This window comes from Brachyistius frenatus, unplaced genomic scaffold, assembly GCF_029030835.1.
Source record: "Brachyistius frenatus isolate BFR_SWC_R1_liver_20210118 unplaced genomic scaffold, ASM2903083v1 Contig_163, whole genome shotgun sequence".
Classification (NCBI taxonomy): Eukaryota; Metazoa; Chordata; class Actinopteri; family Embiotocidae; genus Brachyistius; species Brachyistius frenatus.
In genome coordinates, this window is record NW_027210762.1 from 718,803 (window position 1) to 745,395 (window position 26,593).

The 26,593-nt window shown below is 43.7% G+C and overlaps 1 protein-coding gene across 2 annotated transcripts in view; it reads right to left on the minus strand.

The window, feature by feature from the left end:
- The window catches only part of nos1apa (nitric oxide synthase 1 (neuronal) adaptor protein a), a 119,957-nt gene that overhangs the window by 7,685 nt on the left and 85,679 nt on the right, over positions 1-26,593 (minus strand). For both annotated transcript variants that reach the window (XR_011311739.1, XM_069716822.1), the window contains exons 6-8: positions 26,390-26,513; positions 22,058-22,305; positions 10,009-10,170 (exon numbers count right to left, since the gene is read on the minus strand). Coding sequence is in view for 1 of the 2 variants with exons in the window: in XM_069716822.1 (XP_069572923.1) it covers positions 10,009-10,170; positions 22,058-22,305; positions 26,390-26,513 (534 nt within the window). In the remaining variant the exon portion in view is untranslated. The remainder of the gene's footprint in view (positions 1-10,008; positions 10,171-22,057; positions 22,306-26,389; positions 26,514-26,593) is intronic.

Consider the following 26,593-nt stretch of genomic DNA (forward strand, 5'->3'; position numbering starts at 1 on the left):
ATGTCGGCCGTCCAAACGGCAAAGCGAAAGAAACGTACTTTGAATCCGGTGACACGGAGTACATGTTACTATTTGTCAAAATGGTCTTTTCCTTTAGTCGCATCGAGGTCCATGCAGAGCAATCGTGATCCTCGTACGGCTCGACGGCCTCGAGTTTTGGGTTGTAACTGATCATAACCGAGTTCGAACGGGTCGTACAGGAGCTCTCGAGGGACAAACACAGAGGCTACAGATAAAAGAACCAAAAAAGAAGACAAAACTCCCGAGTGTTGACGAAGTATTTCTCTGCCTTTTACTCCGTACATATAAATAACTTCATCAAGTGGCTCTAAACGAGAAGGCCGCTGGTTTTGAAAGGCCGACCGAGCAGAGCAGAGCTTCGGTGAGTGTTTTTGTTTTTTTTGTTTTTTTCAGAGCGATGTGAAAACACGGGGGACTCGTGTGGAGCATCGAGTCATTGAAACTCGTAATGACTCTCTGGTTTGAGCCCGACGTGGCCACAAAGCGCTCGTTACCGTGGCAGCACGGAGGACTCTCGGCTCCTGACGTCAATGGCGACACATATCAAAGGAGGCAGGAATAGAAAACGACAAAACAAACCGTAATTGGATCGGAAACAACACGACAAGGACACTTCAGCATCCTGAAACACTGATGCTGTGAAAACCACAGCGGAAAAAAACCTCTGGAAAACTGTGAAAACCGTCCAGAATAGCTCATTCTATGGTTTTGTATGTTGTTTATGTGCTGCGTGTTTTTGTGCTCGAGTTAAATGTTTATGTTGTATTTGACTAACTTACATTTTTGTGGATTTTATTATTTGTGTAACTTTGTCACTTGTTTTTGTGAAGCGCTGTAGAAATAAGAAATAATCTGCATTTTATGACTGTATTTTATTTCTTAAACTGCACTGCAACTTTCATTCCATTTGTAGCTTGTTTATTAATGTTTTAATGACTGTTTTTAATGTTTCGATCAATGTTCTCAATTGCTTTTCCTTTGCCTGATGTTTTGATGCTTTTAATGGTTTTACGTGAAGCACTTTGAATGGCCTTGTTGTTGAAATGTGCTCTACAAATAAACTTGCCTTGCCTTTAATGTCTTTTTTTTTTTTTTTTTTTCTAACCGGTGTGTTTCTCCTCCATTCATTCCTCCCTCCTACTTTTCTCTGGCAGACTAACGGCTGTTATCAGTGTTTTTCTCTGATGAAACCTCGTCCCTCCCTCATCGCTCTAATGAGGAGCCGCTGGGGCAGAGAGACACATGATGGAGTCAAAATTCCCAGCCTCCTTTCCTTCCTCCTCCTCCTCCTTCCTCCTCCTCCTCCTCCCATCATGTCCTTCCATTATCCTTGTAGCTCACAACAAACCGAGGTGATTCCAGATGCTTCTCGGGCCTCCGCAGACCTCATTTGTAAACACTGACACCCCGATGACGACTTCGCTGCTGTAATTCACAGCGAGACGGGGAACCCCGAGCTCGACTCGCCCACGCCGGCGACTTCTTACTGGCTCCCTCTCCGGTTCGTACCGAGGCCTCGGACTGTCACATTCGTCCCGACGCCGTCCGCGCTGAATGTCTCGCCGAGCTGCGGCGGCCGCTAAAAGGACAGCGAATGATTCCAGGTGTGGACATAAAGATGAGATTAAGCAACTGCAGGGGGAAAAAAATCAAATCAAATAAAACAATCCTTAAAAAGTTAGACCTTCGTTGTCTAATATCTGATGAAAAGGAGGCTGAAAGTGGCTCCTTCTGAGACGAGGTTGAATTCAGTTTTTTCATTACGGAGAAACACAATCTGGTCCTTGAGATGAAGTAAACAGTAAACACCGAATGAAAAAAAAAAAAAAAAATCGATGATGGAAGATAATACGCTGCAAGTTATTACGGCCGGACCTCCATTATTATTTCCTTTTGTACGTCTATTTTCCTCCCATTTACTTTCCAGTGTTGCACCTGAACTGCAACATCACTCAATGCTGCTTCAACAATCTATTGCATGTTATTTCACCGTGGTTTTTTTACAGTGATGTTTTTATGCGCTCATCTCATTCGATTTTTATACTTTCGTGCTCCACCGTATGCAGATTTTTTTCTTCCATGTGGTTGTTTTAGTTTATCTCTTATTATTCTATTAACTATTCTGGTTAATGTGTTCTTGGTAAAGTACATTGAGACTTTGTTATTTCTACACTTTAAATAAATGAACTGATTAACCCACGAATAAATATCATATTCAGCGCTGCCTTTTGTTTCATTTAAACAGATCATCCTTTTTTGTTTTGATTATAATTTGACCTTTTTTTTTTATCCACACGTATTGTTTCATTATTGATGTTATCGCTTCGATTGATGTCCTTCAAGTCAAAAGAAAATGTGTCGGCATTGATTAAACTGCCAAGTTTAATTAGAGAATAATTGGCTCTCTATTCTCAATTCTGTATTCTCAGGAGTTTTGCAGCATGTAATCATAATAGTGTAAAAGAATAGAAGTGAACTGGAGGAAAGTAAAGCATTTCTGTTGGAGGAAAAGGAGAGCGAGAGGTCTGTCGTTGTGCTGCCAGGGTGTTTATCATGTTCTGCAGTATTATGGGTGTCGTCACAACTCCATTTTCCAAATTAATCCAATTTATTTGTACCACAGTGCTGCAGCAGGATCGGCATCGAGATAAACGCCATCTCATTCCTCTGTAATGGCGTGTTTTTTGTGGACCGAACACACAGGAGGCTTATTACGGTGATTAAAGTGTAATCAGGTGGTAAAACGCACACGTCGGATGGAAAAATCAGCCTTAATTGCTGATTTGCAAAAATGCAAAAAAACAAAAAAGACATTCTCCGATTTCTCAGCTGCAGGAGAGCAGCTGTTTCCAGCTGTGTTTAACTGCTCTACATTGAAATAAATGAACAAATAAGGTCCAAATATCCAAAGAAGGGACACAATCAGCCAGTAAGACAGTTCAGGCCACGACTCACTAGTTCGGAGACAATGAAGTCGCTGTTCCTTTTCAAACTTGAAGAGAGAGGAACTAAAACCTTTTATTTTAAGTCGAACCAAGACAAAGAGCCAATTAAAAGGTGCACCACTTTGTTGCGCTGCGTCGGTTCCCTCGGTGGTAAAAACCTGCCGCCGCCCGGCGTTTTCCTGCTCTCTTATCTGAGCCTCGTGAAATTGAAGGAGCCGAAATGACTCGTCAAAGCGCTAATTAGACGGCGGCATGTCTCTCTCTTTTTTTTTTTTTTTTATTGCTTCCATTGTTCAAAAGTGTCTCCCAGCGGAGCGGCCGTCCAAGGACAGTTTTCATCTCACCGAATCCTTCTCTCTCAACAGTTAGAAACATTTCTCCACCGAGCATGTTTCAGTCTAACCAAAGCACAAAAAAAAAACCAACAGGAATGAACTGACATTAACATAAAATGTAAGAAATTAAGGTTGTCGGTTTTTCTTCTCTGTTTTCACACATCCGGGATTCACTTCACTCGACGCGTACAAAGCTCACCGACTCGTCTGTGGAAAGATAATAAAGTAAAGTAAATGTTCTGCATGCAAAACGTTGAAGTTTTAGTTTTTACTAAGAATTTATACTCTTTACACATTAGCAGGGTTGTGAATGAATTTCGATACTCGCACCGACTTGCTTCGGTTTGTATTTAGCTAAGTGTTGACACCTCGGCGAATTCCACATTGTCACGTTTTCATAACTGGTCATTTTTTTCTCAGTTTAATGTGAAGTACATCTCAGTACTCGAGTCAATGAGCCACAGCACTTACTATACTCTACAACAATTTCACTGTTTTAAGTCAATCTATCATTACGTCTCATTTCCAACTCATTTTTGAGTCCTGGCTCACGAGGGTGTTTCAGGCTATCTCGTGTCTACCGATAGCATATGAGGCGTTTAGGGAACATCGGTAAATTGTAGCGTCCAGTGATTGCTTGCGTGTGAGGCATACCATTTTCTCTTTCTTAAAACGGATTTGATAAGATTGGTATTGGAAAAAACTACCATTAAGGAAGCAGTAAAGAAGTCAAGTTATTGGTGCCAATTGGTCCCAATTTGTTTTTACCAATAGCCAGCTCTACACAACGTAGAGAAAAAAGAAGGAAGCGTTGGTTGGAAAGTGTGGTGAAAAAACCGACAGGCCTTTTCTGAAGAAGAGTTAAGAGTCGCATGTAGAAACTCCAACAGAAATCTGCCGCACCAACGATCTGCTGCGGTAGGACCGGGAAGCGCTGTGCCAAACCGAAGAGCCGAAACAAAAACCAGAACATGAGAAGAACCAGGACCTCGTGGATTTCCTCCTAATCTTGTAAAAACAACAAGAAATATATATAGACGTGGCGGAAACTGGAAGATAAAAGCTGTTTAAATGATTCCATTTCAGACATGATCGAGAAACGGCGACTCCCCCATTTGGCGGCGTAAAGGGATTAGGCCTGTTGGTTGTGCACTGTGACTCCACGGGATTGGTTGCACGAGGATGTACTCTTCACACGGGATTATCGTCATTGCATTGCCTGCCCACGCCGGGTCCCCTTTGAAGTGGAAGTGTTTGAAAAGCCTCCAACAGTGGCTCTTTTGCTATTTTTTTTTTTTTTTTTTTTTTTTTTTTATCTAATTTTTTTTTTTTGGAGGGGAAGAAAAGAATTAAAAAAAAAAAAAATTTAAAAAAAAAAGACAGAACGAGGAAAATGATCTTTTTGCTGTTTGCGGCGAAATAAGGAAACGGTAAGAAATGCACTTCTACTTGTAATGTGTGTAAAATGGCTGAGAGAGCGCTCGATGAGGTGAGAGAGAGGAAACCGGAAAAAGAGCGGCGCAACGGCGTGGGAGAAAAGGGAGCGAGCGATAACGGGATGTACGAAACGTACTGAGACCGAATGGAAGGACGGAAGTGTGTCAGAGCAAAGAAGGAAGATGGAAAAAAAAAAAAAAAAGGATTTCATGAAGGACAGATTGACACATTGAGGAATGATGGAGGGAGAGAAGGAAGCAAAAAAAAAAAAAAAAATGAAAGACGGATGAAAGGAAGATGGCAGGAAGGGAAAGAAAGACGTTTCAAATCCCCCCCTCATACTTTGCATAAGTAAGAAAGGACTGAGGGGAAGATCAGTAACCGAGCTGCAAAAGACGAAGAGGTCAAATTCCATGAAGCGGAGACGGAGCAGCAGCTGCAGAGCGAGGTTTTCATTTGGAGACAGGATAACCGATGTGCTCCCTCAATTTGGAGACTTCATTAAACATCTCCACTTCCACTCATCTCTCGGCGAGCTGTGATTAGCGTTGGCCCGGTCGCTAATTTACCTCCATTTACGGCGACCTCTGCTCAGGCTCCGCGGCAGGGTTCAACGACGAGGATATTTTACCGGTTCCCCGGTTGGGCGACAAAACAAAATCCCCCGGCTTCATCTCTTATGGTAATTTGTTTCCATCACAAGCAGGACCGGGAAACTCCGACCTGGTTGCTTTCATACATCGCTTTGCATACGCAGCTGTTGACATCGCGAAGCTGAGATTTGTAAAGTGCGGACAGGTGACAAATGGAAAGGGAAATTACAGCTGCGATTATTTGATTTTTGTTTTTTTTTTTTTTTTTTATCACGGATGAATCTGCTGATTTTTTCTGTCATGTCGTCAGATTTCTCGCAGCAGACAAGGAAATGCAATTTGAGCGCAGACTACAAAAAATAAAATGGACCGACACCTTCCTAATACACCTACTCTTCATTTTTTTCCCCTCTTTAATTCGTCGCCCATCTGGACAGAAAAATAGATTTAAGAATCGGCTTGTCGCTCCTCACTGAGCTGAACACTCTACAAAATCACGACTGTTTGCTGTCCTAAAGCTCCTAAATGCTGGGACGAGCTCCCCGACGACGTCAGGACAGAAGAAACTCTGAACATCTTCCGCCGCAAACTAAAAACACACCTCTTCAGACTTCACCTTGAATAATAGCGCTTAAAGTGGCACTTACTGATAGCACTTTGAAGTTCGGCTATCTTGAAGAAAATCGTACTTTCTTGATTGTTGCTGTTCTGGTTTTGTACCTTCATGGTTGAAATGCACTTATTGTAAGTCGCTTTGGATAAAAGAGTCAGAAAAATGAAATGTGATGTAAAAGAAGAGATATGAAGCGGAGCCTCGTTCACTGAAGCCGTGAATCACTTTCTGACTGATGCAGCGAATTTAACGAGGTCGACTCACCCGAGACACAAAACAAAAGAACACGTCCTCGTGGACAAACATCTGGAAAAAAAAACAGGCGGACGTAAAACCATCGTGTAGATATCACTGGGGGGAAAAAAAAAAGGTGTTTTTCTTTTCAAAAACAATGTGTCAGTAACTTCTAAAAAACAGCTGACAATTGAAGTCCTTGGCGTTGTTTTTGGTTTGTTTTTATGTATTTAGGACAGCAAAATTCATATTCCTTCAGTTTTATGTTTTTTAAAAATTTGTTATTGTCTTTAATGTTTATCACAGTTCTGTTGTTTTGACAACGTTTACGTGTCGAGTCTGACAGCTTTTGTAAAAACCGGCGGGGGGAAGCTGCTGTTTCAGATACCAACAGCAACATCTGCCGCAAACACAACTTGGTAGGTTTTGCTTTATCATCCGGTGAAATGTTTTCAACAAATCCTTTTTGTGCAAATCCAGAAATGAGAAAAAAAAGAAAGAAAAAAAAGATTTCACGCTCCGGTTTAAGACGCAGCGGGAAGACGTTTAGTTTCGAGGCAGTAAACAAGCTTTGGAACATGAAATACACACAAATAAAGACATTTACACACATTTTCAGACATTACACACCTAATGTGTGTGTAATCCTTCTCTTCCTTCATTGCGTTGTCTGAGCAGAACGACTCTTTTTTTGTGTTTTTTGAACCGTCTGACCTTCAGCGCTGGAGTTAGCTCTCCTCCCTCATTAACGCTGGTTAGAAGTAGCCTCGGGCAGGTTTACTCTCACCTGTCAGGAACAGTTTTGTTCTGGCGGAGTGAGGAAGAAGAAAAGCGAGATGGACCACAGATATTTCTTCATTTTGGTTTTGTCACGGCCGCAAACAGCACAGATGATTCCCTCTGTTAATAAACTCTCCATCATTAAATCTGGTCGATCCCCACGAGATTACCTTCGGCGCACCGATGAAGTAGCTCGTGTGTGTGTGTGTGTGTGTGTGTGTGTGTGTGTGTGTGTGTGTGTGTGTGTGTGTGTGTGTGTGTGTGTGTGTGTGTGTGTGTGTGTGTGTGTGTGTGTGTGTGTGTGTGTGTGTGTGTGTGTGTGTGTTTTCTGAGTCTCTCCAAAAAACCTTGGACCGGTAATATTTAGGGAACTGCAGCCTGAACAATGAAGCAAACCGAAGTTCATTTTTGGGTCACGTGACATCTTCAAAAAATACTAATATAAAATGTATTTATTTTTTTTTAGCTTTTTTGGAGACGGTGTCGGGCAAATCTGCATTTATAAACGTATGCTTATAATCCCAGCAGAAACCCAATGTAGGGGTTTAATTAAATATCTAAATTATTCATTTTAAAGTGTGGAAAAAAAAGTCTATTTAACAGGTGAAAGGCAGGTTTTTTTTGTGATACGCTGTCTTTCTGTGTGTGTGTGTGTGTGTGTGTGTGTGTGTGTGTGTGTGTGTGTGTGTGTGTGTGTGTGTGAGTCTGTGTGTGTCTAGCAAATGGATGTTTTGTGCCTTGAACGAGGGTAAGCAGTGTTTTTCTTTACTTGTTTGACCTCAAACATTCCTTTACAGATGCCCGTTATCGATGGGAAACTCTGCGTGTGCGCACACACACACACACACACACACACACACACACACACACACACACACACACACACACACACACACACACACACACACACACACACACACACACACACACACACACACACACACACCAGCGCAGGCAGCGTGTCACGCAGCGTGTGAAAAACTCCCTCAGATTGTTTCATCCCGTCGTCGGAGGCCTGAAGACGTAAATCTTTCCAGGATCTCACATGAAAAAGATCTATTGTTTTATTTTCGGCCTTCAACTCGCATGAATTACGCCGCGGACACCTCATCTTCGTCTTGTACCCCCCCCTTCCCCCATTCACCCTGTAGAGTCCACAGCCTCAGGTTGAGCACCAGAGACTCACATGGTTAAATATTACATTACTTTTCTGTCTACTGAGCGATTAATCATTCGGATAATAATTGAAGATGGTCGACAAAACATCAGACGACCAGACACCCCGAAGGAAAAAAAGAAAACAGAAACTGGAGAGTCGGTGGAAACTAATTCAGATTCTTGTGTGGAGGCGAACTGTTCCAGCAAATCAGACAACTTACGATCAGCGGGGAAACCTTTGCTAAATGGTGAAGGAGCCGAGGTCAGACGAGACCACGTCGTTTGAAGCATTAGGTGAGAATACTTCCCTTTCATGCGCCGGAGCGGTTCTGAATCATTAAATGAAATGAACACCGGCGGGCGGCGACCTCGGGCTTCACCGCCGTATAATTAACGGCGTTTATGTGCGGCCACGCTCGAAAAGTCTGAACGTGTGACCCGTCGGTTGCGTTCGGCAGCGGCGGTTTCCGACGGAGACGACGGGGACGGCTGAGTTCAGAGCGAACAGACGGTTTAATCAGGAACACGGTGTCAGTATTTAACGGTCCGGGACACTTTTAGGTCCCGAGGTAAAGTGAGTGTGTGTGTGTGTGTGTGTGTGTGTGTGTGTGTGTGTGTGTGTGTGTTGTGATGCTCCTGGTACTTTTTGATCTCCTTCACTTTGAGTACTTCCAACTCTTCCTTTTTTTTGCAAGTGTGTTCAGAGTCGGCTAATTATTTCACAGAAGAAATGAAACGAGCTCGAGCTGCCTGTGTTGTTGTTTTGGGTTTTTTTAAAATAGTTTTTTTTTCGAAAACTGTGTGTCACATTTTCTCTAAATAAAAAGTACTTTTGTTTACTTTAACATAAACTCTGTGAAAGTACACCGTTATATTGATTTGGATTCAACACTTCGGCGTATATTCAAAATTCACTCGCCCATCTTTTATTTTGTATTTCTATATTTTGAAAGTGTAAACGGTGTACGTATTTTTTGGTGACGCTTCAAGACTCTGCTGGTCTTATTTTATATTCTGGAACCTTCACAATAAGAGTACACTAATCCACAAGGATTTCTCACAGCTAGCAGTGCAGCAGGTTTGTGTGGCATTAACAGGATATGTCTGGGTCCAACTAAAGGTGTCAGTCATTCATTATTTTCTCTGTCAAACGTCTTACGATCTACGGCTGTAATATTTATGCTCAAGGGGAGGAGGGGGGAGGAGGGAGGAAGACCGTTACGTTTACGGTTCACCGTCTCTGTTTCAAATCTGTCAATTTAAAATGAAATTAAACTACGGTGAAGTTAAAAAGGTGCCAAAGAAACGAGGCCATTCGCGACCGAGCCGATGAGCACGAAGCCGCCGTCATTGTTCTATTGACTTCAAATTAAACAGGGTAATTGCAGAGATGAAGAACAGTTCCCAAGGCAACGCAACGTACTGTACGCTCTTAAAGGTTTAAGTGCCACTCATTATGGTAATGATCATCACGTCCGTGCGCACGCACCGAACTGGGCTGAGATGTAATTTAACAGCGGCACGTGTGCTTTATGCTCCGACGCGGGAAGATTTACAGTTTACAGTCCAGGAAACTGAAACGCTCATGAACATAAACACATTTCATCGCAGATATCATTCACCCACAACCGCTCACGCGAGTCAGTCAAACGAGGGCAGAAATACTTCACGATGAGGGCTTTACATCTGCAGAAGGTAGTACCGGTTCAGATGAACGGATTACTCCGATTGGACCGCGACGTGGCCGTCAATCAGCAAATAAAATGCAAGCATGAAATCATTTTTTTGGGGGTTTCTAACACTCAAAGACAACAAGGCGTTCCAATTAATTCCCAGATCGTCGGCCTTTTTCTAATCTGTTTGGCTGGAAGTGTGTGTTTTGGCGAACGCACCTGCGCCACGGCCACTTGCGTCTGCTGCTGTTGCTGCTGGAGCTGCTGCTGGAGCAGCTGGATCTGGTGGTGGACAGACAAGGGGGCGCCGGGCGGCAGCGTGCCCGACGCCGGGAGCAGCATCCTGGGGCTGGCCAGCATCAGAGAGGCCTCCTCTGAAGGCTGGAAAGCGGGGAGAAAAGAGAAGAGATGAGGGTCAGGACAACATAGACTGTGTTTAATAGCGGACGGAGCTCCCGGGTCTGAAAAATGAGGGTGTGCCTTAAGCTGCAATGCCACCGACGGCCACTAGAGGTCGGCTCCACAAAGCCTCCATAGACTCCCATTCAACTTCTCTCATGAAATTCTAAGTCAATAACATTTCTACACGAGTTATTTCATCTTTGCAAGCTAAAGTCGCTCCTTCTTATTAGTTTTCTGGAGGTCCATCTGAAAACAATCGCTAATTAATTCGAAAATATGACGTGTTTTTGGGCGCCGTGTCTGTTTGATTGACAGGCCTGTGGTGCAGTCAGGTCACGGCTATCGGTGGACGGGGCGTAGTATTGTTGTGTTTCCAATCAGATGGTCTTAATAACATCCAAAACAAAATAACACGTATATTTTGTGATCATTCAAAAACTTTTCTTTTGATTAAATAGTAAAAAGAAAACTTCTACGGCGGGCTTGTGAGTTTGCAAATACTCAGAAAAAAACTGAAATTACTAATGAATAAATAAATATAATCAGGACAAGCGATAGCATTGATAAAATGCCTTAGAGAACAAGTCATCATTAAAACAAGAATCTGAATTTGAAATGCAGAGCTGCTGATTAGTCGTACCAGTGTGGAGTGAGTGGCGCAGCCCGAGAATGCAGATCAGCGGCACAGAAACACTCAACTCTGGCAATAATGAGCTCTGGGATTCGGTTCTCCCTTCATCCGCCACCATGAAGCATGCTAATCGTTTCAATGCTTTAGTAACCAGTCACACATTGTGCCTCCTCCCGTCAGTCAACCAGTCAAAAACAGTTCGTTTTTTGAAGATTCCATCGGCATCGTTAGTATTCGAGGGGGAAATGATTACGTCCGATCTGGCGAAATTACGAAAAGAATAATAATATATATAAATATTATATTTAAAACGCCGTGCTGGTCTAAAAATGGACAGTCAAACTTTACAGGAATATAGCGGGAACACACACACACACACACACACACACACACACACACACACACACACACACACACACACACACACACACACACACACACACACACACACACACACACACGCACAGGCCACATTTTCTCCGCCTAATTGCCTCCTCGGAGCCGAAAGGACCGGTGAAAGGTGCACGAGAGACCTCCAATACATGTGATGCCCTGAAGCCATCCATCAAACCACTGACACAGAGTGGAGGAGTCATGTGGAGTCCCACAGGTGAAAGAGATCCAAGTCCTTTCGAGTCTCACATCTGGACACGTGTCTTGGAAAGATAAAGAACTTTTCTGGCTTCAATACTGAACGCTGTGTGTGTAAAACTGAATGTGGGTGTCAACGATGGAAGGAATGTTTTTTTGTTTTTTTAAGCTGAATCTGTTTACCAGGATAAATTGTCGAAAATAAAAGAAACGTGCCCTGATTTCCTTGAATTTCACTTTACTATCGGAGCTCAATATTCAACATACTGTTCAGGATGCCAGAAAAAGATTGCAAGATGCGACCCGGATGTAGGAGAACATCCTGGTACTTTTGGCACCCTACGTTTAACATACTAAGTATTGTGATGTACTAAATCTTTTTCTGGAAGAAGCGAACTCCTTCCAAATCGCATCCTTTTTCCTTTAACTGCTAACGGCCAAGAGGCTCAAAGTTCAAGGTGCACACAGTAGTGTGTCCCAGTTGTACGCATTCTGCATGCACCAGTACATACTTGTTAAAGGTACCTGCAGTACGTACTAAAATATATTTTTTAAAGTATTTTTTAAGTATATCGCACGTCGCTGACTGAATCCAAACGACACACAAAATCGCGAACAGTTCGACAGCTGGTTCTTCAAAGTGACTAACAACATAACTCCTTAAGCACCGACACAGACAATGATGTCACACACACACACACACACACACACACACACACACACACACACACACACACACACACACACACACACACACACACACACACACACACACACACACACACACACACACACACACACACCAGACGCACTCGGCATGAGAGGAATATATGACTGATGGCCTGTCTGAGACAGATCTTTTAGGTTAATGAGAGGAAATTATCCAAGCTGACAGGCTGCTGGGTGCCATCATGGAATGAATAGCAAAGCAGAAGTCTCTTGAGTCTCTGTGTGTGTGTGTGTGTGTGTGTGTGTGTGTGTGTGTGTGTGTGTGTGTGTGTGTGTGTGTGTGTGTGTGTGTGTGTGTGTGTGTGTGTCTGTGTGTGTGCACGCCTTGTCAGAAACATCCAGGTTCACATTAAAACAGGATTTCTGCTTAAGCGCTTCTTCAAGAACAGAAACATCCTTCACATTTTTTTTTAGTTTTTCTTATTTTTGACAATAAGTTGACATCCGAACAAACCCGCCGCCAAGTCGAGGTCGTGAAACCGGTCGCTTTGAAAGTGTTACTCGAGCGAACAGAGAAACCTGCATGAGTGAACGGGAGGAACGACGATGACGTGTTTGTCTGGTTTGTTTGAAACTCTTCCCGATTACAGAGGAAGAGAAAGACATAAACAGCCTGTCAGCAGCAGGAAAAAGACATAACGCAGCTGGGAGAGAAATCTCATCCTCGTGTGCAGTCGTTTTCAACACATTCACCCCCGAAAGAAAAAGAAAAAAAAAATGACCCTTGCTATCTTTTTTCTCCCATCACGTACAACAAAGAGTCACAGTTTAACCTTGAAGCACTTTATTGCAATACGCTGTGGTAAGAAAAAAAAAAATCACCCGTCAACATCCGCAGAGTTGGAGAAAAAGGACTGAAGCTATTCAACCATCCGACAAGTGGATCTGAAAAAGCCCACTGGCAGCTTTATCCTCTTTGAGCTCCAGTTATGTCCTAAAGCTCTTAATAAATCTTGTCTGGCGCGGCCGGAGACGATTCAATTCAATTTTATTTATATAGCGGCAAATCACAACACAGGTTATTTCATGGCACTTAACCCAACACTTCAACAATTCCCACATAACCTAGGAGGGAAAAAACCTCCAACAGAGGGAAGGAAAAACTCCCTCTTAACAGGAAGAAACCTCCGACAGAACCAGGCTCAGAGGTGGGCGGAGAGCAGAGAGAGAAAAGGACAGCATAGAGATAGAAGAGAAGAACTGATGGTGGACACGACAAGCGCAGATTGCGTTGCTCCAGGCAAGGAACTCCAATGTTTTTTAACGTGGCGCGAGCAGACGAGCTTTCCCCTTTCAGGTCGTTTGGGATGAAAGTTTCCCCCCCAGAAAGTCCCAGTAGAACTCGGTGTTGACAGTCTGACCCTGTGGGACGAATTCACGGTGTAGAAAAAAAATATAAAAAATCCCCCACCTGTTTCGTGCACAACAGAGAGAGTCTCGGACGCTAGCTGCCTCAAAAACAATCAGCCAGAGCGAAGGTCTTCACTTTATTCATTCGACTTGTTGAACACATCAGGAATGTGGGGGGGGGGGGGGGGGGGGGGGGGGGGGGGGGGGGGGGGGGGGGGGGGGGGGGGGGGGGGGGGGGGGGGGGGGGGGGGGGGGGGGGGGGGGGGCAGCAATTTACAATTGTACAAAGAAGGTCAAATTTAACCGAAGTGACAAAAAGGATTTCGAGAGTTCATTGCTTTGAGTTCCCTTTGAGGAAGTTTTGCTCTTGTTTGTCACAAAAATTGTCTTTTAAAAACACTTTAAATAAGCTACCAATATATATATATATATATATATATATATATATATATATATATATATATATATATATATAAAAGCAAGCAAAGAAACAGTAAGATATGTTCTCCTTCTGGGCCAAACAGATTTTTTTTTTCTTCCCTGAAATATGTCACTTCATTTTGACCTGTAATTATAGCATCCCTTTGAGCCACTTTCTATAAGTGAAAAAAAAATGCCACAGCATAAGTGGGACCAAACAGCTATGAAGATTGGATGCCAAATTATTTTCAGAAACTGCATGACGCCCGGAGTGCAACTGAGAAAAAAATAAAAAGAGTGACCGAGCTAGGAAGGGTTGCAGCCCATGAAAAACTGTCGTAAAGGATGTTAAATTGGGACGAGAAATACGAAAGTTAAAAATCCATCCATTTAAAATCCACCGTTTTTTTTTTTTTTGTCGTCTTCTGAAATGAGTTAACTAACTTTTCAGTCTTCCTCAGTTTGTTTCAGCAGGAGCCGGCATGTTCAAACAGTTTTCAGGTCCCTCGGTAACTATGTTTACTGTACAAAATGAGACACAACAATCCAACTTGTTTGCCGGAGTAAAAGTCAATTACACAAGACGGGCGCGGTGAATATTCAAACTCGGCAGGGGAGTTTTAAAAATAAAAAATAAAAAAGCTCGCAGAGAAACAGCCTACCAGCGAAATTCCTCACGATAGCTGTTGGAGTCGTCCGCCAGGGGGAAACTCTGCTATTACCGTCTAATGCTCACACACACATGCTAATACAAGTTGTTAGCAGGCAGCAGCAGTCTTCCTTCATCTTTTTCAGCCTCTAGTTATCCTCATTGAAAGACAGGGGAGAGAGAAAAAAACAAAAAAAAACGAGGTAGAAAAAGAGGGTTTAAAGTGGAAAAGTGACACAGAAAGGAAGATAAAGATAGATGACGAGGGATGAAGGAAGTCTTTACTTCTTCTATCCTACAGCTGTGTTTCGTAACAGGTTACAAAACACCGAGAGGTTAGCTGGTTCTGGCTTCCTTCACCGCCGACAGATTGGATCATTACACGTCAAGTGATTTCCTGTTCCATGAATAAATCAGGAAACAAAATACTCCTCTCCTATGTTTGACTCGGTGATAGTAGCTCGCATAATGATAATGTAGTCATAACACGTTGCCTTTTTAGGCCACAAATCTGTTGTTACAGATTTAATTCATCAGGTTTGAGTCGCGTCATCTCGGGAAAGAAACAAAATACGAACTGAAAGAAATATGAACGTACTCATAGAACTCCAGTTATCACCAATAACCACTTTTTATTTATTTTGTCCAGAGGTTTTTAGCTTTGGGACTTTTGTATATGCAGGATACATGAATAACTGATTTTTAACAGATTTTAACAGAAAAAAAAAATAAAAAAAAAAAAAAAAAAAGCATCCTGGTACTTTGACAATTCTGTTATTGATACCTCAGCCGTCGGGTTATTGCGTAAGTAGTGGAAATACGTGTCTTTCGTGGTGCTTATCCAGTTATTTGGGGGGCGGGGGGGGGTACACAACAGACTGGAATCATTGAGCTTCCCTTTAATAATGGACATCAATAAATAAATGTTTCAGGTCTGAGTAACCAAAAAAAAAGCTGACACGTGCTTTTTGTTTACCCGCGTTTAGAGCGAGATCTACAAACACAGACGATGACACAGAGGAGAAAGAGAGCGCCAGGAGAACACCGTCCTTCACCTGTTCAATTACAACCACGATATAATTAGAGCCCACTTTGGGTTTCAGCGATGATTATATAGCCCACACGGGATCAAAGTTCTTTTCCTGTCTCTTTCATCTGGGAAAAAACGAACTGTACGCAATAATTTGAAAAGCGGTACATTTCAGCAAACGAAAGAAAACCATTCACATCAAAAGAAAGCGCCTCTTTGTCTTTGGACACGTTTTCTGGCCGCATTTCCGACCCACCGGACAAAGCTGACCAACAATCTGCCGCCACCTATAAAAAAGGACACAATGTAGTTTTGTTTCCTTTCAGGGAACAGCTTTTCATTTCCTTTCCCATTTCCATTGACCGCTTTCAATTTCAACATCAGATGTTCTTTTGTTTTAAGTCTGGAAGCTCGACTCAGAGCTTGTTAGTGAATATCTGCACCTGTGTGAAGTATTTGAGGACTTCTGTGCCCTTGGTGTTCTCAATATTTATCTGAGCTGCCTTTGATGCTGTTTCAACCCGGCCGCCGTTGTCAAAGCTAAATTAAACAACATTTCTTGTTTCCTAATGGTTTCCCTCATTATTCTAATAATGCCGTCTCATTGCGGCAGGTATCATTTTCATGTCCCTCTACTTAAAGCGGCAGGAATCAAAGCTTTGTTGGTTTTGAGTCGAGCTGTTTAATCAGTTACTGACTCAGACCAGGAAAGCAAAGTGGATGCAATTTACTACAGAGGTTTAAAAGTCAAGTTAAATGAGTTTTAATTATAGGAGACATTTGAAGATGATGAGAGTTGACCGAAGTGCTGCACAGAATTAAAACCGAGTGGCTCCGGGCCCTTACTTAAAACATGATTTGGGTAAGGCGACTATTCGGACCTGGATGGACCAAGCTGGACTCCTCGTGAAAGAAAATGAGATTGGGATTGGTGGAGTAGTCCTACAGTCCTACATTCATCCTGGTATTTTTTTTTTTTATAGCTTATAGACATGCCAAGATTTCCTCCCATCCCGAGAGTTCACATTTCCACCCACAGATTTAAGTGTGGATCTGTAACTGAAATGTCCGGGGGGTGGGGGTGGGGGTGTAAAGCTTTAAGGCGATGAAGGTTAATAGTCCAGCGTATTTGTTGGGCTGCGGAAACGTACTCGCAGTCAATATGTGGTTCAGTTTTGGGAAAACGATTATTGAATGTCAGCGCAAAAATGAAGGCTAACGGAGAGAAAAGTGAAGCGATCGCAGGAGAACATTCCCGTGAGCAACTCCTACATGGGAAGAAACCGGGGTCAACATACCACAACATTAAAAGATTATAACGGTGTGTGGAAGCATTAATAACGAGGATTAAAATACAGTACGTCACAACTAGGAATCCCTCCCCAACCCCCCGGCATCCCCCCCAAAAAAAAAATAGAAAAAAAAAAGGCTACTGGCCTTGTCAGTCCTTGGTGGTTAGCAGACTTAAATGCTATCATAACTTTACAAGTTTGGACACACACACACACACACACACACACACACACACACACACACACACACACACACACACACACACACACACACACACACACACACACACACACACACACACACACACACACACACACACACACACACACACACTTTTGCTGAGAAATCAAATCATTAAACTGCAAGGCTATCAAGGGAAACAACCTCAGGAGTTGGTGCCTCCAATATAAATGGGTCAAGAGACGGCTTCACAAAACCCCATTGAGTGTGCCGTCAGTTGGAAAGTCGAGGGGATGCATTTTCAGCGCCTGCTTGTGTGTGTGTGTGTGTGTGTGTGTGTGTGTGTGTGTGTGTGTGTGTGTGTGTGTGTGTGTGTGTGTGTGTGTGTGTGTGTGTGTGTGTGTGTGTTTGGAGTATTGAAAAGATAAGTCTCAGTCCCGTAAGGCTGCAGAGGAAACAGACGGAGAAAAGGCCCGAGTGTGTTTTTGGGAGGTGGTGAGTTTAAAGGACGGAGAATCGAGGGAGACTCTGGACCGCCGACCACCGAGACATAACGTGGTTTCACTTAAATGTGACTCGGTCGCTCTTTAGTTAGCTTTTAGGTAAACGATCTCATGATGCGTTCAAACGGGGTCGTATTTACCGCGCACGCGAGAAGAGTCCATATGAACGGCGCCCTCTTGTGGTTATTTACGTTGTCGGAAGTTCAAGGTGTTTGCTGACGTGTACAGAAATGTCAGAAGGTCATTTATGGATGTTGAGCTAATATATTATAATTTTAGTCACGTAGAATATGTCTTTATAACGTAGATAACAAATAGCCTACGTCTGAGGAAAATATTGAATTGCATTACGCCCCGTTGGCTTGCCAAGTTGTTAGCTTATGCGGCTTCTAGACGCCGTCCACATTGCAAATTGCCTAGCAACGTCATTTTTACGACTTAAAAGTCAACACGACTTCACGCGTAAATAACGTTACGTAAGATAAATAGGTTACCTTATGCATGTATGTTACTTATGTTAGTTAAAAAAAAAAAAATTGCTGACCTTTGCTTTCTCATTAAGGGTGTATTACATGCTTTGGCTCTCAAAAATGTTCTCTTGAAATATCAAGATGTTTTCTGGAGGCGAATGATTTAATACATTTTCCTACAGTTCTGAAACTTTACATAGAAAATCCAGATTACATTTCAACTTTTCGTCCCTCCTTCCCACACAAGTCGTCATGTCATCACACCCTCGTCCCGAGGCTACAGAAGGTGAGTAATCAGACGTGTGAAAACAGCTTTCGTGGTGTTTACACTCTCGCTGAATGAAAGCGACGACTCGGCTTCGACGCTCGGCAGCAGATGTTCCTACTTTGGTGTTAAAAACCGAGATCATCCCGACAGTTTTTTGGAGGAAATGATGGCGGGTGGTCGAATATGAATCCCAATTAAATGGAAACAATTCACGATTTGTGAAACGAGCTGACTGACCAAAAAAAAAAAAATGTACAAGCACAAATCGATTGAAACGTCCAGTGATCGCAGCGGCATGTCAACTTTAGTGAGAATTTAACAAACCATCATCGTGACATGAATAGAATAAAAAATAAATTAGAGCTCCCCTTGACCAGTAACTGACGTTTCATAGATTTCCAGATATGAATTTACACCGGATGTAAACATATTCTCCAAAAGACTGACTTCGGCTAAGAGTGTGAACTTCATACCTTTAACTGAACTCTGTGACTTTCCCACGAGAACGAAAAGAGTCAGATCAAACAAGAGAGTCTGACCGACGGCTAACCCGGTGATGTCAGGGGCCGCTGAAGGTCTGAAACAATTGAGGCATATTAATGAAGGTGATTGTGAGAAGAAAAAAAGAAAAAGAGTGTGCTGCTGGTGGAGAGCTGGCCGCCCGTAGCGCTACACTCATAGATCAGAGTGCTTACACCTGCCTGACAGCATCTGAGAGCCGGCCGGAGGCAAAAGAAAAAACCCTTATCAAAGCGTTTGTTGTACAGTATCACTTGACAGCGCGCGCACACGCACGCACACACACACACACACACTTAGACGTAAAAAAAAAAAAAAAAAAAAAAACTGTTGCTTTTATCTCTTAAGTCTGAACGGGAGCTTGAAAAAAGAAAAACTCGTTGTCAGAAAAGGTGTTTTCTGATTTGATATTTTTTTGGGGAGTCACGCTCCGTCGGATCGGTTCTTTTGTTGTTCGTTTCTGCGGCAGCGCTTAAAACCTTTCACCGAAACATTCGACGAGCCAAAAACACACAGCGACAAACAAAACAAGCGCGGCCTCTTTAAACGTGTAAAACGCACTTATCTCTAAACTGTGACTTCTGCCTGTTGTTCCAATTTGCCTCGCAGTAATACTCTTTTTTTTGTTGTTGTCGTTTTAAACTAAACGTTCTGACTCAACTCCACACACACACACACACACACACACACACACACACACACACACACACACACACACACACACACACACACACACACACACACACACACACACACACACACACACACACACACACACACACACACGAAGCCCAAGGAAGGATTGATGCGTGCTCTCCGAGTCCTCTGGGATCGCTTGAACGCAGCACGCTGAGGGATTTGTCAGTCTAACGGGAGCTGACAGGAGGAGAATGAACTTTAACATTCACGGGCCACTTTCCCTTTCATGAGCTTCCAGAGAAACCCTGTAGTGCATCAAATCCTGCTGCTCGGAGAGGGGGGGGAGGGGGGGAGGTCGTATATTTATATACACACACTCAGTTGTGTGGTAAAACTAAAATGCATGCACATGGGTACTAACATAAAGGCTCAGGAGACACACACACACACACACACACACACACACACACACGAAGCCCAAGGAAGGATTGATGCGTGCTCTCCGAGTCCTCTGGGATCGCTTGAACGCAGCACGCTGAGGGATTTGTCAGTCTAACGGGAGCTGACAGGAGGAGAATGAACTTTAACATTCACGGGCCACTTTCCCTTTCATGAGCTTCCAGAGAAACCCTGTAGTGCATCAAATCCTGCTGCTCGGAGAGGGGGGGGAGGGGGGGAGGTCGTATATTTATATACACACACTCAGTTGTGTGGTAAAACTAAAATGCATGCACATGGGTACTAACATAAAGGCTCAGGAGACACACACACACACACACACACACACACACACACACACACACACACACACACACACACACACACACACACACACACACACACACACACACACACACACACACACACACACACACACACACACATCTTATTCACCGTTACCCCCCCCCCTCCACTTGTCCCGGCGCATTCCCATTTAATCTGTCAAGCGGGTAAGATTGATGAAATGCGTCGAGGAAAAAAAAAGAAGAAGAAAAGCATAGATACAGTCAGTACATGCACACACTAAAGCAGACAGACTGTCACACACACACACACACACACACACACACACACACACACACACACACACACACACACACACACACACACACACACACACACACACACACACACACACACACACACACACACACACACACACCTCCTCCGGCGACCTGAGAATAGAGGTCAGAGCTGCGAGCTGGTTGTTTCAGTGATTTCACGGCGCGTTGCTTTCAATCAGGCGCCGTAATGAAAAGTCTCATAACTCCGACGTTAATGGGAGCGTTCAACAGCCCAACAGCCCGGTTCTGTTCACTCCGGGACACTTCGGATCCACAGGTCTCGTCCCGGGGAGTCTTCGCGGGGCATAGTTCGAGGAGCGCGTTCGACAAAACCTTCTCATCTGGGTCCCGACGAGGAGGATAAACTCCGGCCTTGTCCGTTTAATTATTTACCGTTAACTGAGAGCGCCGGAGGGGGTACCTCATTACCCAGAGTTAACTACACATCAGGGCTTCTCATGCAAAAGGGGGGTTTTTAACACTTTTTTTGGGGGGAGGGCAAGGTGAAAGAGAACATAAAGAAATGTTCAAAACTAAACTTCTTCTGGTGCATGTGATGAGCTGAGCTCGTTTGGCTCCGCCCACTTGTAGCCCACAGCTTCAGCTGCTGCTGCGCTGACAGTCTGGAAACCCTGTCAGCTCAGAGACGTCCACGAATCAGCTCATTTCCTACAAAACACTTTCATATATCACATTTAGAGGCAAATGTATTTGGAAGAAATGTAATTGCTCTATAAAAAATAATGTGACCTCGACGCTATCAAAAAGACTTTGCGAAGAAAAGATTGTGTATTTCGTTAAATACTTTTCTTTTTTTTAAACTTCCAGTTGACTTTATCGGTATTTAACCAAAACATTATTCAAAGTAAGTGTTAATCACGCCTCGGTTGCCGTCGAATAAACTTCGTCCGTTAGTACGTCTTTATTAATGTTCTGGAGGGAGTGAATTTTAGACCAAAATCTGCATCTTAAACCGATAAAAAAAAGTAACCGTTCTCCACACGGCTTGTAAATGGAGGTTAAATGCTGCAATAAAATAAACAAACATACAAAATATCTCACATTAATGTGGCAATAGGAATTAAAAGGATTTTTATAGGGTCACAAAGCAACAAATGGAGCCTCTTTCTCTTCTGTCCTGGTCCAGTCGCCGACCTCCCCTCCGTCAGCAGAGCCCGGCCGCGGGAGGCAATAAAACAATAACGACATAATAAAATCATTACGGGACGCCGTTGTTGCCAACGTGATGCAGCGCCCTCGGGGTCCCGAGCCAAAAGGAGTAAGGTAATAAACATCGGCTCGTCACGCCGTCGCCCTCCATCAAAAACACAATCACACCCCTGCATGTGCGGCAAAACGCCGGCAAACAACGGTTCCTCTGCCGCTCGGCCAGCGCTGCTGCAGACGCAAAACAAACACCGCGGACTCGACGTCGGCTTCATTCGATGACTTTAACGCCGGCACGTTCTGTGTATTTAAATCAAACTTTAAAATAAAATAAAATCAATTACAAAAAAGGGTTCGTTGTACCTTGTTTTCCGAGTGGTTGAGTTCGGGAGTCTTGGCCGTGGCGTCCAGATCGGTCACTCCTCTGTTGACGTTTAGCTCCTCCTCCTCCTCCTGCTCCTCTTCCTCCTCCTCCTCCGACGCCGGCTGGTTGGACTCCTCCGCGTCGATGTCGGTCTCCTCGGCGACGGTCGCCGTTTGCTCGGCGCCCGTCAGCTCCCGAGCTGAGCCGAGGAAAGTACACACACACACAGGTGGATAAGCACGCACGCCTGCACGCACACACACACACATGTGGGCATGAACATGTACGACACGCACACACATGTAGGCATGAACATGTACGACACGCACACATGGGACGGACACACAGGAAACCAGGTGAGAAACGTCATCCGGTACAGGTCACGGTACAATACACGTCTTTTTATTGTATTACCATGGAGACACAATAAAAGATATAATTCAATGCAACTTTTCTTATTTCGTGCTCTCGGTTGACGTTCGTACAGTTTATTCCAAATTATTGCAAAGAAAACTAGAGACGTGTGAGTTTGCGAAGAAGCAGATATCGTGCGTGAAGATCATCAATACAATTATGCTGCATTTCACCGGAGGAGGAGGGAAAAAAAGCACTGAGGCCATTTTTTTTTAAGGTTGTCAAGGGCAACGCATTCAAAGAAGATGACTAAAATGGCTGCGGCGTTCGCTGCGCTTCATTTCTGCGGCGTCAAATTTGATGGAGTTGCCGTTCTGAATTTCTACAAGAGGTTTAATAAACATTGGGGACTTATTATGAAATCTAACATCCAGTTTTTTTGTTTTGCCTCCGGCACTCCCAAATCTTTCTCGAATGTTTTACTATTTCGAGCGTGTTTGATTTGGCTCCGCGAGAGATTCAACTCTTAACACTGTTTGTCACAGTCGCTGGAACAATTTGCCTTTTTCCCCCCCGACGACAACGCCTGGAGTCGCTGGCTGCGTATCACGAGCTTCGCCCGATTCTGAGTACAAAACATAAATAAAGAAAAACTCCAAAAAAAAATGTTTTTCTTGTTTTGTTTTGTTCCTACAGTTGATTGTTTGAGCTCATAGAAAGCTGTTTTCACATTCACCTGCTGAAGTTGGGAACGTTGATTTATTTTTTTTAAGGGGCGGGGCCTTTGAGCAAAAGTTGTGACATCACACATTTTTTTTAGCTTAGTCCAATTTAGCTTTTTAAAAAACACTTAAAAAAAAAAAAAAAAAGGATGTTACAGTGAAGTTTGACATGTTGCAGTTAAACTTATATATTTGTATAGTTTTTGAATGAGGGAGAAAACAAAAATTCATTTTAAGGATTTTTTCCAGATAATTGAATGTTTTTGTAAAACAATTATATCATCTACACATTGTAAGTAAAAGTAAGGTGCTTTATATTAAAACATGCCTGAAGGTGATCTTTAATATTAATATTTAATGACTCTCCTTATTGAAGAGACTGCTGTTACTTAACCTATTTAACACCCGTTGAGCAGAAAATGGGGGCGCTGCGTTTCGGCTGAAAAGCACTTTTTTTTTTTTTTCACCATAATAGACCAATGAACCAAAAAGATTTAAAGTTGAAGCGGGTAAACAAGTGAAAACCCAAATTGGACACGAGTGCCATCATCTTTGCCTTTTGGCGGCAGAGAGAAAAGCCGAGTCAAGCCGACTGCGTCTCGCTCGCTCCGTCAGATAAACAAATTCTGTTCTGCATATTAATGTCTGAATATAAATGTGCAATAAGTTTCATCATATCTTCCTGTAGGCTGAATTCAGTGCACTTGTAGTTCACTGAGCTGAGTCCCGTGCAGCGTCGTCTCTTGTTCGTTCGACCTCCCCCCCCCTCCCCCTTTATTACTTCCAGTTGCAGCGACGGAGAGCCAGCTCGTCGCCAAGTTGTTTGTTTGTTAATAAGATTATATTTGTTGCTTTTTCATGTCGAAGCTCTTCTTGTACAATTGTTCGTCGTCCGAGAACAAAACTTTGTCCTCTTTCTGTCGGACTCCCTGCAGCTCAACTCCACTTCTCCAGCCCCGATAATCCACTTCTTCATTTCACCCCCCCCCCCCCCCCGGCCCCCCTTCCCCCTCGACTAAAGCCAAGTTTTTTTTTTCCTCCCATTGCTCTAATCTGCCTCTCTCTCCTCCTCTCTCTCCGTCCCGTCTCCTTTTCACCGCCGTGATAATTAGTTCTCCAGATAAGCTCGTTGGCTGTGCGTGACGGGCTCTTGTGTTATTTAACGCGCCGTGACAGTGTGTGTGTGTGTGTGTGTGTGTGTGTGTGTGTGTGTGTGTGTGTGTGTGTGTGTGTGTGTGTGTGTGTGCGTGTGCGGGGGGCCTCTCTCTCTTTTGCATGTGTGCCCCCCCCCCACACACACACACACACACACACACTTTGCCGATATGTGTGGATGTACAGCGACAGTAGCGTGGGTGATCTCCGGGCTCATCGGCGTGTGAAATGCAAACTGGTCTCTGGATGGGTTGGAGGAGGAGGTGGTGGAGGAGGATGAGGTGGAGGAGGAGGAGGTGGAGGAGGAGGAGGTGATGGAGGAGGAGGTGGAGAAGGAAGAGGAGGAGGTGGAGATAACAGATCCCTGACCTCCACCTGGAGCCACGTGCCCCCCCCCCCCCCGACCCACCGGGCTGCTGCACATAAAAAGAAGAAGTGGGCTCGGGCCACCAGTGTTGTTGCACGCTGCCTTTCTTTTTCTTCGGGTTGACTCATCCGTGACATCCAGTCCAGCGCTGCCCTCTCCCACAATTGCAGGCGGGAAGGCAGCACGCCTGTGTGTGTGTGTGTGTGTGTGTGTGTGTGTGTGTGTGTGTGTGTGTGTGTGTGTGTGTGTGTGTGTGTGTGTGTGTGTGTGTGTCCAAGATCTGTTTGTTGGCTCTTTGAGGACACGTGTGATGTGTTGTAGGTGTTTGTGTGAGATGAGATTTCAGATTTGACTGTATTTTTTAAATTTCCAACATTTTTTGGGGAGATTTTAGATTTATTCCCCCTAACCCCCCCCCCCCCCCATGACCTAAAAATCTGCATTTTCTTCCTGCTTTTTGGTTTTAAAGGTTTTTCAGTGCCGCTGGGATGAAAACTTACTACATACTAGCTGCTCCTCAACTCAAAACCCTCCTAGTCTATTACAAGTTGACTATCATTTTCAAAACTCCTCCCAACATTTTTTTTATTGATGATGATTAAATTTGTACTTTTAGATCTTTGACCGAAGTGACATTGCGAAAAAACTTTACAAACTTTGCGTGTTGTTTTCTGTCTCAAGTATATTGCAGATAATTGTGCAGTGAAATTGGAAACTTATTACATATTTATTGAACCAAAAACATCACTGTGGTCCTGCTTAGCTTTTAATTGAGGCTCTATTGTGTTATTGACTTGTTTATTGTTTTTATTGTATTTTTAACTTCATTATTTTATCTTTCCGAAACCCTTTGCGATGCATCGCTGTGTGAATGTGCTAAAAAAACAACAACAACATGAACCTGAGTTGAGTTTTAGTTGATCACCAGACAGGATGCCTCCCATTGAATTCCCCTTCAGCGGGAAACCATAACGGTAATTAATCACGGCAGCATGTTGCAGTGTCGGGGGGAAAAAGACGGTGTTATGATGTTAGAGAGATTCTTGTTGCATAATGAAGGAACGGCAAAAAAAAGAAGAAGAATTTTAGAGTAAAACGTTGTTCAAAACAAACTTTAAAAAAACTTATATTGAGGATATTTTGGGCCTTACAAAAAAATATTGATTTTACCCAGCAGCTGCTCCAGCTTGGCTTTTCCTCCCGGTAACATGACCCTTTGTTTGTCACTTTCAACTTGTCCCAAAAAGTCTCCTCTCAGTTTCTTTTTTTTTTTTTTTTTATATATTCACATTTTTTTTTTTAACAGCCACAACTAAAACTAAAACCTCCTCCATACCGACCGGCGCTTTAACACCTGAACCGTCAGATCCCATCAACCCACGCGTCTACCTGCCTACACGTTCCCGGCTCTGCTCGTCTCATCCTACGGTGAACATGTACATACGGCTGTGATCTTCAATCCCCTGTTTGTCTTTTATATAATTGATGGAATTTGTCTGCATTCAAAAAAACAAACAGGGGAACAACTTTTAGATGAAGACGCCAGAACAAACGACCGATCGACGCTCTGCTTCTCCTCCGTCTCACGCTCTGATTTCCTCAAAGCTGTTACATACAGGTGAGCAGACGGTGAACACATTTCACTGCGTCGGCTGATTGCAGATGAGCAGGACAGATTTCAGGTTGTGTGTTGTTGTTGTTGTTGTTGTTGTTGTTGTTGTTGTTGTGCGTACCTGTAATGGAGCAGTCGCTGCCGTTCTCCTGTCCGTCGGCGTTCTGCTGCGTGTGCTGCAGACTCAGTTTGTGACACACCTCGAACGCCTGGCCGACCGTCCGGACGATGCGCATGGCCTGACTCTGGAGGAGGTGGAGGGGAGGGGAGGGCGGGGGGAGGAGGCAGAAATACACGTGTGATTATTAAAAGTGCCACTTTTGTG